This window comes from Thecamonas trahens, assembly GCF_000142905.1.
Source record: "Thecamonas trahens ATCC 50062 unplaced genomic scaffold supercont1.38, whole genome shotgun sequence".
NCBI classification, from domain to species: Eukaryota; order Apusomonadida; family Apusomonadidae; genus Thecamonas; species Thecamonas trahens.
Genome location: NW_013657642.1, coordinates 282,392 through 298,886, shown reverse-complemented (window position 1 = coordinate 298,886; position 16,495 = coordinate 282,392). Strand labels below are relative to the sequence as shown.

The 16,495-nt window shown below is 63.2% G+C and overlaps 5 protein-coding genes across 5 annotated transcripts; 3 read left to right on the top strand and 2 right to left on the bottom strand.

Moving 5' to 3' along the window:
- Window positions 1-1,679: 1,679 nt before the first annotated feature.
- On the top strand, window positions 1,680-5,753 carry AMSG_07983 (5-oxoprolinase; the record flags this gene model as incomplete). The annotated part of the gene is made up of 1 exon (XM_013900289.1): window positions 1,680-5,753. The coding sequence occupies one exon, from the start codon at window positions 1,680-1,682 to the stop codon at window positions 5,751-5,753; it is 4,074 nt and encodes a 1,357-aa protein (XP_013755743.1).
- A 30-nt stretch (window positions 5,754-5,783) lies between these two features.
- Window positions 5,784-8,328, bottom strand: AMSG_07982 (NOD3 protein). The gene has a single exon (XM_013900288.1). The coding sequence runs from the start codon at window positions 7,902-7,904 to the stop codon at window positions 6,444-6,446; it is 1,461 nt and encodes a 486-aa protein (XP_013755742.1). The 5' UTR covers window positions 7,905-8,328; the 3' UTR covers window positions 5,784-6,443.
- Window positions 8,329-8,664: 336 nt separating this feature from the next.
- Window positions 8,665-9,264, top strand: AMSG_07981 (uncharacterized protein). Its single transcript, XM_013900287.1, has 2 exons — window positions 8,665-8,801; window positions 9,031-9,264. The coding sequence occupies exons 1-2, from the start codon at window positions 8,702-8,704 to the stop codon at window positions 9,177-9,179; spliced, it is 249 nt and encodes an 82-aa protein (XP_013755741.1). The 5' UTR covers window positions 8,665-8,701; the 3' UTR covers window positions 9,180-9,264.
- On the bottom strand, window positions 9,254-14,435 carry AMSG_07980 (uncharacterized protein; the record flags this gene model as incomplete). The annotated part of the gene is made up of 2 exons (XM_013900286.1): window positions 9,254-14,218; window positions 14,429-14,435. 2 exons carry the CDS (start codon window positions 14,433-14,435, stop codon window positions 9,369-9,371), a joined length of 4,857 nt encoding a protein of 1,618 aa, XP_013755740.1. The 3' UTR covers window positions 9,254-9,368.
- Window positions 14,436-15,005: 570 nt separating this feature from the next.
- Window positions 15,006-16,249, top strand: AMSG_07979 (uncharacterized protein; the record flags this gene model as incomplete). Its single annotated transcript, XM_013900285.1, has 4 exons — window positions 15,006-15,032; window positions 15,197-15,263; window positions 15,401-15,927; window positions 16,051-16,249. Coding segments are annotated over exons 1-4 (795 nt in total). The 5' UTR covers window positions 15,006-15,030.
- Between the last annotated feature and the right edge of the window lie 246 nt (window positions 16,250-16,495).

Here is a 16,495-nt window from a genome sequence, read left to right as displayed (position 1 = left end):
ATTCCACGAGCCGCCCAGTTGGCATGAACCCGAGCATTGTCCGCGTATCGCGATACTGCTGGACAAGAACGTCATCAAACGCTCCCTGCTTGTCCTCCAAGATGGCCCACAACGCGCCCCAAGGGTACACTCGCGAGTAATCGAGTGTCTCGGGTGGAGAGAGCCGCTTCGAGTTTGCGCCGGCCGCCACTACGCACAGATCGTATCCGGCGCTATCCCCGACCGTGTTCCCGTCGCTCCCGACCAAGCGGGCCAGACTATCGTCCGATCCGTACTCAACTCTGTCAAGGCCAACGCCCCAGTGAAATCGGACCGCTTCCTCTCCCAGCTTGGACTTGCTGCGCGCCCGTGCGACGGCAGCGTGCAGGGACGAGGCCAGAGTGGCGCGATGGATGCCGATGCCGTGCGCATCAGGAGCTAGCGAATTGTATCGCACCCGAACCACCGGCAAACCCCAACCATTTCGGCCATCAAGTTCGGTCACGTGTGCTCCAGCACTCTCTGCCACCTCGCGGACTCCAAGCTCGGTCAGAACAGACGCGCCTGTTGGCTGAAGCAGCAGTCCGGCGCCGACTGCTGCCGGTGCTGCCACTCGGTCAAAGACCTCGACGGCGGCACCAGCCCGAGCCAGAAGCGCCGCAGTTGCCAGACCTGCTGTTCCTGCTCCGACAACAGCCACACGAAGTGCCATGCCACTGGAGGTACGGGATGACAGTCGAGTGTGCTGGTCTTGGCTTGACTTGCCACCGCTGCCGCACGACGCGTCGAGCGAAAAAATTTATTCTATTTCAAAGGCTGCAGAAGAATCTAGAGAGCAGCGCATCGGGCGCTTTCTTTTTCTCCCTACGCAAGGGCGGTAGGTGTGACAATCACTGGTTGGTGGAGGGTAAGGATGATGCCAGGGTGAGGCAGTCTGAGTGGGACTCGCCATGGATGGCAAGCTGAAGATAAGCCGAAAGTGTCGGAGTTTCTTTTTCTCCCAGGCAAGCCGCACCTTGTGTTGCGAAGTCTCACATAATCTGGGATCCACAACCACTCCAACAGCCCCACGAGCTAGTCGACGACCTCCGCACCTACCCTTCTTACAATACAAAGATCTCTACACACACTCTCTCCCTCGCCTTCCCACAAATCCCACGCCTAGTTACTGTCGATAGTTTCAGCAAACCGGAAAAAAATTGAACATGTCCAACACAGACACTCCTCACCTCCTTACTCTTCACACACACACACACACACACGTACACACATACATATGCATGTAGATACATCACAGCCAAAACCATAACTACATATAGGCCAACCCTTGTCCTTTCAGCCAGACATGCCAGCCAAATGCGAAGTAGAGTGGAGGGGAAGGTGCGCCGGCAAAAAACGGTGCTCCTCCCACGAGACCAAAAAATAGTACAGTTGTACGTCCGCCGCAATGCCACGTCAGACCGACTAGAGAGAGTGAGCGAGAGAGTGAGCAAAGGGTGGCGTGACTGCAGCACGGTGACTTGCCCAGCTTGCATTGACGGAGATAGGCATAGGGATAGGGATACACTTGACGGTGTTTGTGAAGCAGGTAGTCCTGTACTATGTTGCGTGCGGCTGCAAGCGTGTGGCGTAGTGGCGGAAGAGGTCGCGCTGTACTCGCCCGAACTGGTCTGGCCTGGCCTGGCGCTGGGAGCTTGGGCATGGGCATGACTCAGGCTGGCGCTGGCGCTGGGCCTGGCGCTGGGACGGCTGCTGGCGCAGGTGGCGCGTGGCAGACTATGAATCTGATTCGGGCACTGAGCAGCGGAGGACATTGTTGGAATGCCACTGATTTTACCTTTGGCATTGATCGTGGCGGAACGTTTACCGATGTGTATGCCGAGTGGAAGAGAACGGCTGAGAACAAGGACTACGCTCACACCTCGTCGACGGTCATCAAGCTCCTCTCCGAGGATCCTGCAAACTATCCCGACGCTCCGCGGGAGGGAATTCGTCGCGTTCTGGCGGCTGTTCGTGGAGAGGTGCTCGACCCAGAGCTTCCAGTCCCATCTGACCACATTGCTGAGATCCGCATGGGCACCACTGTGGCCACAAACGCGCTCCTTGAGCGCAAGGGCGAGCGCATGGCTCTGGCAGTCACCAAGGGCTTCCCGGACCTGCTGCTCATCGGCAACCAGGCGAGGCCCAACATCTTTGATCTTGCTGTCAGGAGGCCCGAGCTGCTCTACGAGCAGGTTGTCGAGGTTCCAGAGCGAGTCCGTGTTGTGACGGCCCAGGAGGTTGCCCGGGCCGAGTCACCAGCGGCCACGGTTCACCCGCCGCCAGTGGTCCAGGAAATTTCCGGCGTCACCGGCGAGACTGTCCAGGTACTCGAGGAGCTCGACGAGGCCGCGCTCACCGCCTCGCTGCAAGCTGTCTACGACTCGGGCATCCGCTCACTCGCAGTCGTCTGCATGCACTCGTACGCCTTTCCGGATCACGAGGCGCGGGTCGGCGAGCTGGCCAAGGCCATCGGCTTTGAGCACATCTCGCTCTCGTCGCAGCTCATGCCGCGGACCCGCATCGTGCCGCGCGGCTACACGGCTGCTGTCGACGCATACCTCTCGCCCGTCGTTGATCGCTACATTCAGTCGTTCTGTGCCGGCTTTGACTCGTCGCTCCTGACCAAGGTCAATGTCCAGTTCATGCAGTCGGACGGCGGCCTCGCGCCGGTCGATGCCTTTTCGGGCGTCCGGGCCATCCTCTCCGGCCCGGCCGGTGGAGTCGTCGGCTACGCCAAGACGTCGTACGGCAACCCGGCGCTCGGCGAGGCGCCCGCGCCGGTCATTGGCTACGACATGGGCGGCACGTCGACCGACGTTTCTCGCTTTGACAACGCCTTTGAGTTTGTTTACGAGTCGGAGACCGCCGGCGTGACCACTCAGGCACCGCAGCTGGACATCACCACCGTCGCCGCTGGCGGAGGCTCCAAGCTCCACTTTTCCAACTACATGTACCAGGTCGGGCCCGAGTCTGTTGGTGCCCATCCGGGCCCGGTCTGCTACCGCAAGGGCGGCGATCTCGCAGTCACTGACGCCAACCTCTTCCTCGGCCGACTCGATCCAGCCTTCTTTCCTGCCATCTTTGGTGAGTCGGAAGCCGAGCCGCTCGATTTGGCGGCGACAACCGTCGCCTTTGAGACCCTCGCCAACCAGATCAACGCTGACCTCGCCCGCGAGGCAGAGGCACTGGGCGAGACGCCCGAGGTGCAGAGCCTCGACGAGGTTGCTGCGGGCTTCCTTGCGGTTGCCAACGAAGCCATGTGCCGGCCGATCCGCTCCATCACAGAGGCCAAGGGCTACGCCACCGCCGACCACATTCTGTCTGTCTTTGGCGGCGCTGGCGGGCAGCACGCGTGCGCCATTGCCGACTCGCTCGACATGGCCTCCATCTTTATCCACCGCCACTCGGGCGTGCTCTCGGCCTACGGCATGGCCCTTGCGCCCATGGTGGCCGAGGCACAGGAGCCTGCCGCCGTCCGGCTCGCCGACCTCGCTGCCGCCGACCTTGCTGCCAAGTTTGACGCCGTCGCCGTCGATCCGCTTGCCCAGCTTGCCCAGCGCGGCTTTGAGCCCGAAGCGCTCACCCGCGAGACGTACCTCAACCTCAGGTTCGATGGCGCCGACACTGCGCTGATGATCCGCGCTGACTCGATGGAGCCGGCCGCCTTTGAGTCTGCCTTCCTCGCGCAGTACAAGCAAGAGTACGGCTTTGTCCTCGAAGGCCGCGACATCCTGGTCGATGACATCCGGGTCCGCGCCGTCGGCCTCTCGGACGCGGCCAAAGCCGTCCAGGCCGCGTCACAGGCCAAGCCGATGTCGGCCCCGGGTACGGCCCCGGGCTCACCCGAGGCCACCGTCCATACCTACTTTGCGTCGGCAGGTGGCCGGGTCACGACGCCGGTGTACAAGCTGGAAAAGCTCGCCGACTCGCGAGCCAAGCTTGCCGGCCCGGCGCTCATCATCGACAACAACGCCACCATTGTGGTTGAGCCATCTTGGGAGGCAACCGCGCTCGACGGTGGCGACCTCGTCCTGCACAAGGTCCAGATGAGCAAGGCGGCAGCGGCCAGCGCCGCCGACGCCGCCGCATCGGCTGACGTCTCGCCCATCGAGCTCTCCATCTACGCCAACCGGTTCATGTCGATTGCGGAGCAGATGGGAGTGACGCTGCAGCGGACCTCGATCTCGACCAACATCAAGGACCGGCTTGACTTTTCATGCGCCCTGTTTGGCCCCGACGGCGGGCTGGTGGCCAACGCGCCGCACGTGCCTGTCCACCTCGGCTCGATGCAAGAGGCGGTCAAGTACCAGATCTCGGCCCTCGGCGACACCTGGCGCGAGGGCGACGTGGTGTGCTCGAACCACCCGGCAGCCGGCGGTTCGCACCTGCCGGACATCACGGTCATGACTCCGGTGTTTGTAGGTGGAAACGAGAAGCCAGCGTTCTACGTTGCGTCGCGCGGGCACCACGCCGACATCGGCGGCATCACGCCGGGCTCGATGCCACCGTTTTCCAAGTCTCTCGCCGAGGAGGGTGCCGCTATCAAGTCGTTCAAGCTCGTCGACGGCGGCAAGTTCCAGGAGGACGGCATCACAGCGGTGCTGAGCAACGTCTCGGCCGAGGCAGCGGCGGCAGGCATCTCAGGCACGCGTGCGCTCGCCGACAACCTCACCGATCTCAAGGCGCAGATTGCGGCGAATCACAAGGGGATCACGCTCATGCAGGAGCTCATCGGCAAGGCCTCGCTCGACAAGGTGACGGCAGCCATGGATGGGATTCGGGCCAAGGCCGCCATGGCAGTGTCGGACATGCTCCGTGGCCTGGCGCTTAAGCACGGAGCCGATCCCAGCCCCGGCGCTTCGCCGCTCGTCCTCACCGCCACCGACTACATGGACGACGGGGCGAAGATTGCGCTTGCGCTCTCGATTGACGCCGCCACCGGACGGGCGGTCTTTGACTTTACCGGCACCTCGCCGCAGGCGCTGGGCAACACCAACGCGCCGCGGGCCATCACCCTCTCGGCAGTCATCTACGTCCTCCGCTCGTTGGTCTCGGAGGACATTCCGCTCAACCAAGGCTGCCTCGAGCCCGTGGAGGTCATCACTCCGTACGGCTCGCTGCTGGAGCCGCTGCCTGATGCTGCCGTGGTCGCCGGTAACGTCCTCGTTTCGCAACGCGTCACCGACGTGCTGCTGCAGGCCTTTGGCGCCGCCGCATGCTCGCAGGGCGACATGAACAACTTTACCTTTGGCGACGACGCCGCAACCTCGGGTGTCGAGCCCGAGTTCTCCTACGGCTACTACGAGACCATCTGCGGCGGCGCCGGCGCCGGGCCGAGCTGGGATGGCGCATCGGGCGTCCACACCCACATGACCAACACCCGAATCACTGACCCGGAGATCCTGGAGCGCCGCTACCCGGTCCTGCTCAAGCAGTTCTCGCTCCGCCCGAACTCGGGCGGCGATGGCGCGCGCCGTGGCGGCGACGGCGTCGTCCGCGTCGTCAAGTTCCTCAAGAAAACCTCAGTCTCGATGCTTTCTGAGCGCCGGGCAATGCCGCCACGCGGCGTGGCTGGCGGCAGCGACGGCGCCCGCGGCACCAACACCCTCAAGCGCGGCCGCGATGACGGCTTGGTCAACCTCGGCGGCAAGGCCTCGTTCACCTGTGAGGTCGGTGACGAGATCCACATCCACACGCCGGGCGGCGGCGGCTTTGGTCCGGCAAACGAGTAAACGAGGCTGAATGGCTGCGCTAGCGTGTCATCATGTACGTGAGCGCGTGTCATTGTGTGAGTGGAAGGAGCCGGAGAGTGGTGATGGCGCCATGTCCGAGGACATAGGGCGCAATGTCAACGTGGGCGAGGGTTCGCGACGTCCGCGCCAGGTCCATGACGGCAGCGGCAATGTCGCGCGGATCGTAGGCGTTGCCGGAGAGGAGGAGGCGGGCAACGGCAGCGGTCGGGTGCTTCGCCGAGGAGACGATGGCGAGAACGCCGCGCGAGGTCATGCGGTTGCTGCGGAGATGGACGTTGGTAACGGTTGGATTGACTTCGAGCATGCGGCCGAGCGCGGCGCCGCCGACATCACCAATGGCGTTGTCGTCGAGCGCGAGGGTGTTGAGGCGGTGCGGGCGGGCGATGGCCTTGGCCAGTGCCTCGGCGCCGACGTCACCGATGGCATTGCCATCGAGAGCGAGGACGCCGATGTGGCGGGTGGACGAGAGCATCTGGGCGAGAACAACGGCAGCGTCGTCGTCAAGCCCGTTGTTCTCCAGATACACCTCGGTGATGGTCTTATTCTGGCGGAGAGCGGCGGCGAGCGCCTCAATGCCTGTCCGCGAGAACGAGTTGGACGCCAAGTGCAGGACGCCGAGCGACTTGTTCGGACCGAGAGCGTCCGAGAGCGCGACGAGATGCTCGTCGGTCAGCGACGCATCCTCCAGAGCGAGCACATGCAGCATCGAGTGGAAGCGGACCGAGGCGTCGAGCGAGGTGACGGCAACCAGTGGGAGCGGGCGGCCGGAGAGTGCGAGCTTGTGGCGCATTGGGTAGGAGAAGAACTCGAGGACACGCAGGTCTGCGGCCTGGCCAGTCTCGCGCATGTTGCGGGCATACTCCAGCTGCTGCTGCATGCACGAGATGGCAAGGAACCACGCGGTGTTTTCCTGGCCTCGTCCGACTGGAAGAAAAGAGTGCGACCCTTGGTCGAGAGGGCGAGGCAGGCCCGGCCGGTCTCATCGCGCTCGCGCAGGCCGTCGACAAGGCACTGGTCGAGCCGCATCTTGCCCTTGCGGGTAGCGCACGTCTCGTCGGTGTAGTACGAGAGCGTGCCGCCGCGGAGGACAAAGAAGCGGCGCTTCCAGTTGCGGACGCGGCGACCCTTCTTGTTGACGTAGCCCTTCATGAGGATCTGGGTCGCCCGCCCGGGCAGGTGGCCAAACGCCTCGTCCTCGTCCGAGTCGCCCTTAGTCGCCGCGTCTTGCGCCGACGTTGTGTCGGTCGCAATGTACGGCGACTCGGGCAGAGCCTCGGCAACTACGTTGAACTTGCGGGTGAGGTGGCGGACGAGGGCGGCGAGCGACTTGTTGGCGGTGTTCAGCTCGGCGACAGCGGTCCGCATCTCGTCGTGCTGTGCCCGCAGCGCATTCAAATACTCCAGTGCTTTTTTGTCATTGTCGGTCACGTCGCCAAGCGACTGGGTGAGGACCTCGGGCATGCCCTCGCGAATACCCAGCAGGGTGAGAAGCCGGGACGGCTCTGAGCAGCCGGCGCCAGAGTCGGGGACAAAGGTGACAGAGTCACCGCCATCACGAAGACCACCAGTGGGTGACACCCGCCCGCCAGTCACCGTGTCCGACAGCATGCCCGACTCGTCGTCCTCGTCGTAGCGCATGTCGGTCGGCAGGCCGTCGGACGACCCACGCACCAGCGCGCTGTCATCCTCACCAAGGCCATTCACGCCGCTGTCGTCGGCTCTGCCCAGCCCGCTGCTGACGTCGGCAGCTCCACTCGCCGCCGCAAAGCTGTTGCGGACGGAGCTGCGCTTGCTGCCACCAACAGCTCCGCTCACACTGGCGCTTGCGCCCGACGGCCCAGCCTCAGCGCCAGCATCCGACGACAGCACATCACCACCGGACTCGTCGCTTGAGCACTCGTCCGACGACGAATATGAGTAGTACGAGCCAGACGAGCCGGTTCCTGACGAAGCCGACGACTGACGCGATCGAGTCCTCGGCGTCAGCGGAGCACGGACATGCCCCCGCTTCTCCACCCGAGCCATCGACACCACACCGGCATCCGACGATGAGACCGACGAGCGGTTCGACCTCGGCGAACAAGGCTGCAAGCCATCCATCTTGTGCACAGCCGCCATAGTTGACGACATCGGTTGCTCGCTCTGGTTCCCACGTGGCTATGGCTGTGATTGTGATCACGATCATGCTCGTCATCGCCATCTCCATCGTCATTGTTGTTGTTGTTGCTGCTAGCGGCGGCACCAGCAACAGCGGTACTGCCAGCGACCTCGGCATCGGTCTGACTAAACTCGACAAACTCATCCCCTTGACCAGGCATCTCATCATGGACCTCCAGCGAGTCTCCTCTCGACGGACGGTCTTCCTTGATTTTTCCACCACCGCACAGGTGCCGCCATACCCATCACCCTCCTCATCACCAGAGAGGCTACTCATAGTGCAGAGATTGAGGGGAAGGGGATAACGTCAATGCCTATACCTATGTCTATGTCGGTGGCCCCTGCGTCAAGTGCTACTCTTTTCACACCGTCACACTCTCCTTGCCTAGACCCCCCCCCTCCCCCCCCCTCCCCCCCCTCACCACCACCTGCCGAACGTGTCGCACCACCGACCGACACTCTCCCGCCCCTTCACCCTCTCCGTCACCCCCCCCCCCACACACACACACACACACACAACGAATGTGAAAGGGAGAAAGGGAGAACAAGGAGATTGAAGCCACAGAATGGTGTTATCGAAGAAAAGAGAAGAAGATCGATGGTGTGGGGGGGGCATGGAGACGAAGACCTTGGGTAGGTAGGGTGGTAGCCAGGGAGTGGGCGAGAGGACGGGAGGTAGGGCTACACAGCCCAGCTGACTGACCGTCAGACGCTGCCGCAGTCAGACACAGACTCTCTCTCTTTCTCGCACACACCTGACTGACCTGGCTATGTCTGCCTCTTCTTCTACAAGTGCTGCTGCTGCCAAGCCTACCGGCAAGCAGCCCATCTCTGTTCTCGATGATGACGAGTTTGAGGAGTTTGAGAATGGTATGGTTGCGGGGGCGGGGGCGGGGGGGGCGGTGGGTGGGCGGGTGGGTGGGTGGACCGGGCCGGCCAGCGACGGGTCGTGATCGCGATCGCGATCGTGAGGGCCAGGTCGCGCCAAGGTTCCATGGGCTCCCGGGGGAATGAAGATGGTACAGGTATAGGGAGTATGGAGAATGGGGTATACTTACACGTGTGTGACTTGTGCGTGGCTTGCGTTGTATGCTGATAGAGTGGACGGCGCCCAAGTCGGCGAACAAGGAAGCGCTGTGGCAGGACGATTGGGACGACGACGACCTGACCGATGTCTTCTCCCAGCAGCTCCGGGCAGAGCTGGACAAGGTTGCTGCTGCATCGGGTGTCGCTGCCATGAAGCAGTAACTCCATCGTCATCTGCATACCCAAGACCATGGGAGAAGAGCAAGCAAGTGCGTGTGTGTAAGAGAGAGAGAGAGTTTAAAGAAAACGGTCGCTGTGGATAGAAGGGCCTCGGCGCTCTCTCGGCCGCACTGCCACCTCTCATGGCGGATAGCAGGCACCATACGATGGCTGTGATGACAGATGAGCACATCACTGCACAGCAGACTCGACCTGCTCAAGCACACTTGTCACCATGCCACCAAGTTCGCCAAGCATGGCCGATGACTCGGCAGAGGCCATGACTGCGTTGAGAGCGTCGGTGAGCTTGTCAAAGAGCGCCCTGGTCCACGCAATGGGCGCGCGCGGCGGCGTGGCGGTGCCGATGGCCATCAGCGCGAGCTTGGTCAGGCCATCAACCGACTCGCCGTGGTGGGCGAGCGACGAAACAACAACGTCCGGGTCGAGGCTGCTCCGCAGCTGCGCCGGCGACGCCCGCGACAGCACCGTGAGCGCGTTCAAGTGAAGCTCCTCGTTGGTCGGGTAGATCCGCATGGCGCTGAACAAGAGGCTAGGGTCAATGGCCTCGATATGTTCGGGGGCGCCAAGGGTGACAAGAAAACGGAGGACAAAGAGCTGCAGCCGGAGATCGCCCGGCCGCCGCCGCATGGCATCGACGAGTGTAGCCACCACCGACGTTGTCACCGCGTCGCCGGCCGCCACCGCCTCGAGCGCCGCCAAGCACCCGGCCCGGAGGAACGGTGTGTCGCGCGAGTGCCGCATCAACGCAGCCTCGATGTCGCCCAGCGTCCGCGCCGCAAACCGCAGCTGCGATGACTCGGGGTCGACCCATGCCGAAAAGAGCTCCGAAAACTCGCGGAGCTGGCAGACCTGCGCCACCAGCCGCGTCCGCAGCGCAAACGGCAGCGCGTCCGACATTGCCGAAAAGAGGAGCTTCTTGCCGGCCACAGACAGCACCGTCGATCCGTTGACTATGTGAATGGTGAGCGCGGCAAGCTCCGAGAAGCATACCTCCTGGTACAAGCTCGACGAGTGGTCCGATGCCGGTGCCATCGGCGCACGCATCGTCTCCACTCCGGTCAGCTCAACAAAGAGCAAGTCGAGGAGTCGGACAAGGCCGACCTCGGATGATCCGACATCGCGCACGCTCCCGCCCCGTCCGGCTTGCTTCTGGCGTTGAGCCTCGGCGTACGCCGCCACCGTCGCCCGCAGTGCCTTGCGCGGCGCGTTGGCCTGCAGGTACTCGAGCTGGGCAAACCGGAGCGCGCGTACCACGCTATCAATCGCCTGCACCACCTCACTGCTAGCCTCGGACTCTAGCTGGAGAATGTGCGAGAGGGCTGGCGTCACCGACGCCCATCCCATCATTGACGGCAGCAGCCGGCCCGCAGCCTCCTTGACCCCGCTCAACACGCTCCCCAGAGTTGACGCATCCGACGCCGCACGCGCAGCAGCGAGCTGGCTGGCAAAGCCGGTGCGGTCACGCTCCACCCCGAGCAGCCACATCCAGCTCGCCTCCACACTCGCCTGGCACCATCCATGGTTCGCGTGATACCGCGTCATGCCAAAAAACTCCTTGACGAGCGGCTCGAGATGGCCTAGATCAAGAGCGTGGACTGAGAGCTCATCCATGAGGCCTCCCAGCGCCCGCCGGGCTGCGCTCGGCGCTACAAAGCCACCGCGGATAGGCTCCCACTCGCCGCCGTCGCCTCGGCCGACGCCAATCTTGCGGAGCAGTGCCGTGTGCGGTGCGGCAGTCCGAGTAATGTTGCGGTGTGGATCGAGCTTGCCCTCAAGCAACTGCTCCGCACGCTCGTACTGTGATTCGGCTTCGCGATACCGCCCGCGGTAAAGGTAGCAGTCTGAGAGTGCCGTCCGCACCGCTGCCTCGAGCCGCGCACCGCCGGTCCCAGCCGCCTCCAACTCTTGCAGCAAATACAGCAGCTGCTGCATAGCCAGGTGCGCATCGCCCTCGTGCAACGTGATCTGCGCCCAAAGCACCACGCCGATGCTGCAGTACTCGTCGAGCGTGGCTGCAAGCGAGCCCGCGGCCTCCATCCCACTTCCCGGCGGCAGCTCGGCTGTATGACTCGACGTGAGAACGTAGAGTGGGAGGATGACGGTAAACGCAACCCGGACAAGGTCTTCGGTGAGACCTGCATGCCCAGTGAGCGAGATCCGCGCGTCGGCCAGCGACATCTTGAGCCCGCGGCTCACAGCCGCATCCCATGCAAGGCCCAGCGCGCTCTGGACCGCGCCGAGAATCCTGGACGAGACAGCACCTGTTCGCGCCAGATGCCCGAGTGCCTCATAGCTCGACGCCACTGGGTACGCGCTCACTGGGAGAAAGAGGAGGAGCGGAGTGATGACTGCGGCGTGCAGGTCGTTGACGCTAAATGCAAGCGCACGGAGATACCGTGAGTTGCGCGGGTAGGCAAAACCGGCCAGGAGCGAGCCGGCCGGCGACCGCATCCCGGTCTCCCACTCACACCACAGCGCACCAGCCATACACGGCTCGCAGGCCGCCCGATAAGCCTCAAACAGGTCCACGGCGCTCGGGTCTGCGCCGCCAGATGCGCCTGAAAGTAAAACTGGGTGAAGAACAAACGAGGCCTCGAGCCGGACTGCTGCAGCCTCAGCCGCCGTGCTCTCCGGCTGGCCCAGCCCGGCCATGTTGGCCGACTCTTCCAGCCGCGGCGTGGTCGGCTCCGAGCTCCCGGCAGGGCGCTCGTCATCAAAGGTAAGCAGGCCACGCGCGACATCGTGCCCGCCGCCACCGAGGCTGAGCGAGGCGAGGGTGAGGTCGGCGGACCGCGGCCGCGATCGGCGCCCGCTCTCGCCGATTGACGGCTCGCGGACTAAGCTACGACTCAGGCCCGAAAGCCGCGAAACCGACTCGGATCGCGGCGAAGTTCGCTCGGCGTCCACTAGCTCGGCGATGGAGCCGGCTGAGTTGGGCCGGGCCCGGTCGCGCCCGCCAAGCGCGACATCTGCCTCGGACTCACTCTCCGAGCCGGAACACGAGCCGCTACTTGCGGCGTCATTAGCGTCTGGGCACGAACCGACCTCGCCAGGGCGGTCACTCTGCTGGGAAAAGACAAAGGCGGCTGGCGATGGTGCGCGCGTCCTGTCCACCTTGTCCAGCGAGAGCGGCAGGCCAAAAGTGGCGCCGGGCGATGAGATATCGGCCGGCGACGGCGAGAGCGCGCCAGGTGCCATCTCCACGTCCAGGTCTGAACCGTTGAGCAGCGCAAGGTTGACATCCGTCAGCTCACGGGTCTCGCCGAGGTTGTACAGCTCGGTGGCGAGCAGCTGCGCCAGGCCAGTGACGTACGCGGTGGCCGACGAGTCGTGGGCGACGACAAAGACGGAGTCGAGGCCCGAGAACGGGTGCAGCTCGCGCGAGGTGAGCGTCGAGCCGGTGATGAGCGCAAACGGCTCGGGCGAGGCGCCAAAGTAGTTGAAGGCGTCGCGGACGCGAAAGGCAAGAAAGGCATCGAGGCCCGAGGCGTATAGATGCAGCATGTACGCCTTGCCGCGCGGCTGAAGCGCGGCATGTAGCTCGGTGCAAGTGTCAAAGTGGTGAAAGACTGCCGAAAAGGTGATGGTCGACGGTGGGAGCGCGAGAGCCCACTGGGTGACCAGCATCGAGACAAAGCGAACCATGTCCTCATCAGCATCGAGAACCGAAAACGGCGGAAGGACCGATCCTGGGCCGGATTCGGCCTGCGGCCCGCCAAACGGCGAGGCGCCAAATGTGCGCTCCGAGAGCGTCATGAGAAGCACGCGCAGCGCAAGGACGATGCGCCGGTTGCGAACCCACTGGGCCTCGGCCGGGAGAAAATGCCGGCCAGAGCTCGATCCGAGGCCAGCTGTAGCCGCAAGATCGAGCGAGCCGCCAGCCTCGGACGACGTGGCCTCGCCGGCTCGCGACGACTCGGACTCGTCATACGATTCGAGACCAAGCTCGGGCTTGCCAGCAAGCACGCTCGCGGGATCGCGGGCATACAGCAGCTGCGAGGTCCGCTCGAGCTTGTCAGAGAGAGGCAGAACCTGCGGGAGGAGAGCCTCAAAAAGTGAGGCATACTGAACAGCAAAGCAGAGAATAGACTGGGCATGCGAGTGACAGCCCGCGTTAGCAAGACGATCGGCCATGCGGACAAGGGTGGCGAGCGAGATGTGCTGCTCACCAGGCACAAGATGCGGGTTGAAGTAAGCGAGCTGTCGGGCGCGATCGAGGGTCGACTGAAAGTCGCCTGAGTAGTGGGCGAGGAGCAGGAGCGGAACACGGGCGAGCGAGACAGCCGCGGCGGCGAGCGTTGTCGGGGCGACGGCGTCCGAGTGGCTCTGAGCTGCACGCCACGCCGCGTTGTACATCGAGGTCGCCCGCTGGTAGCCAGCGGTGAACGGATCGATCGATCCGGCGGCACGGAGAGCGAGCGCCTTTTCCACAAAGGCGTCGCCCATGGCGATAAGCCGCTCCACGTGGGCGTTATGGAGCCGGAGCGAGCCGGCAATCTCAGCCGCGAGCCAGTGCATGTGCTCGGCCACGCCCGCGAGCGGATGCGAGACCGGAAGCGTGCGGGCAGAGAGGTCCGAGCCGGCCTGGGCGAACAACTCGACAAGCTTGGTGCCGATGTCTGGAGAGAGCGCGGCGCCGACTCGAATCGGATGGGCCACAATTGTGGTCAGCGAGGTGAGGAGTGACGGATCGCTGCGCGAGATGAGCGCGGCCATAAACATCCGTGCGGTGTCGAGGACCGGATCGTAGAGCCGGGAAAAGAGGGCAAGCGGTCCCGAATAGACTCGCGCCAGCGCCAAAACCGCAGTCTTGAGCACATCGAGGCCGAGCTCGTACGCACCGTGGCGCATGTGCATGGCAACGACTCTTAGCTGAGTCTCCAGCACACGCTCGTACGGAACGCCGGTCAAAGGGCCAGACGCAAGACGAGATACCACCGGCGACCACACAGCACGAAGTGGCGAGTCCACGTCCTTATCCTCGACATACTTACTTCCTTCGGGAGAGAGAAAGGCCGCAGCTTGCAGCAGCGGACGAGCTACGTCTGTCTCTCCGCCACTCCGACCTGCCTGTCGCCGAGTCCTGTCCCCCGGACTGTCACCAGCCGGACTACCGCCACCACCACCACCACCCCCTCTCCCACCACCGGCAACAGAAGCCCCACCACCAGACCCAGCAGCCCTTCCACTGCCGGCACCTCCACCAGTCCTCGTGCGTTTCTTGCGGCGACGGGACATGTGCGACGAATGCCTGTCGTTGCCACACCCTTGTCTGCGTGTCATGGTCATCGCGATCGTGATCGCGATCGTGATCGAGATCGTGATCGATCGGTTGCTCGGTTAATCGGTCGGGCTGCGTCCACACGGCTGGGAGGCTTGCTAAGGGATGAGCAAGAGCTGTGGTAGCTTGCTTGCCAGAGAGAGAATGACATCGTCATCGCTATGGCAAATGCGGTGTTGTTCATGATTGTTTGTGGTTTCGATCGCGATCAAGATCGTGATCGATCGGTCCGTTGGCCAGGCAGCGGAGTCTAGACGGCTGAGAAGGTGATACTGCCTGACAACGTGTCATGAGCAAGGGAATGACGTTGCTTGCCCGTGAGGGATCATTGTCTTAATTGTATTCGTGGTTGTGATGGTGATGGCGATTGCGGCGATGATTGTGGTCGTGGGAAGATGCCGATGGATGCCACTTGTGAGGTAGGCAGGTGTCGGTCAGTGTGCCAGTTGGCTGTGTGACGACAAAGCCCAGTGCGACTGCGACTGCGACCGCGACCAGTGCGACTGCAACGACGACAACGACCAGCACTCCACTCACAGAAAGCTTACCTATATGTACGAGTGTGTATTGTATGGGAGGGGGGGGGGGGGGGAGAGGGAAGAGCTGGGACTCACGGAGGAAGGGAGTGACGGGTTGCTGGCCGGCTGGGTGCGGGGCGGGCAACGGGGACGCGGACGGATGGGTGGGGCGGGTATTGGTGGTGGGTGAATGAGTGTAGGCCTCTATACGGTGACGGGGTGTACCAGGGTGGTCTTCCTGCTGGAGATCCTCAGGTGATGGCGTCGGTACGTGACGGTGGTGGCGGAGAGAAGGAGGTGGAGGGAGAGGGGCGACTTGTGGGGGTGGGGGGTGGGGAGGTGGGCGACAGGCGACCGTTGGGCTGACAAGGTGACTGGGGGTATGGGCATGGATGTGGGGACAGTACGGACGGGGAGGGTATGGAAGTGGTCGTACTGGGTATGGGCATGGGTATGGACATGGCGCTGCAGGGGCTGCGTATGTTGGGTATCCGGGAGAGGCTGAGGTCGGCCCGCCGCCAGGCTTTGGTATGCCGGCGCGATATGCAGGGAGAGCTGGCGGTGGAGGGTGGGGCTACGGGCAGGGGCTGATGGGCGGCGGTGGGTACGGTGGAGGAGTGGATATGGGGATGAGCATGGGCGAGGTCGGGGCGGGGCGATTCTTTGACGATGGCCTCGCTGGTCTCCAGTCGACGATGGCCAGCGCGGCGGCCGGGCCCGGGTGGGTCGAGCAATCGCACGCATCAAAGGTCGAGCGTGTCCGTGAGCTGCGGCGCAGGGTCGACGCACTGCCGGTCTCGTACCGCAAGGGCCCGATCACCAAGCGGACCCGCAAGATTCCCGAGTTCACCTTTGCTTACTCTGACCTCTCCGAGTCGGACTCGAGCGTCCTCGAATTTGCCGACACGGATGGGAGCGGGTCCTCCACCAGGTACGTGAAATCCCATCCCGAGTTTCGCCGAGTTAGGAAGAATCTGAGGGCAGTGCGTGGAGAGGAGGTCTCCACATCATCTGTTCTTGCTCACCTCCGCGACATGGATCGCGCCATCAGCAGGTCGGCCGTCATCGCCGAAAAGTCCAAGAAGAAGAAGGCCAAGTCGGCCAAGAAGAACAAGTCGGCCAAGAAGGACAAGTCGGCCAAGAAGGACAAGTCGGCCAAAAAGGACAAGTCGAAGAAGGGCAAGAAGACATCATCGACCAAGAAGAAGTCGAAGAAGTCGTCATCGACCAAGAAGAAGTCCAAGTCCAAGTAAATCAACAGAACTCTCCCCTCCCCCCCCTGTTATCACCCCCAAACACTGAATGACTGCTGATTCCCAAGTTGCAGATGGCGGGTTCCTTAGTTGCAGATGACGGGTTTCTGATGCTGGTCCTGATGCTGTTGTGACGTGGTGGCGGGAGGTGGCAATGAGGTGACCGCCGTTTGGAGGCAACGAAAACTTCATTGTTCGCCAGCATTATTAATTGTGGCGGCTAAGCCAACGGCCGGGGGCAGGTGG

Excerpts from the sequence above, each read along its gene's own strand:
- AMSG_07982 (XM_013900288.1), bottom strand. The coding sequence starts at position 7,904 with ATGTCGTCAACTATGGCGGCTGTGCACAAGATGGATGGCTTGCAGCCT.
- AMSG_07981 (XM_013900287.1), top strand. The coding sequence starts at position 8,702 with ATGTCTGCCTCTTCTTCTACAAGTGCTGCTGCTGCCAAGCCTACCGGC. Across the intron at positions 8,802-9,030 it reads GTTTGAGGAGTTTGAGAATG|AGTGGACGGCGCCCAAGTCG; the intron begins GTATGGTTGCGG and ends GTATGCTGATAG.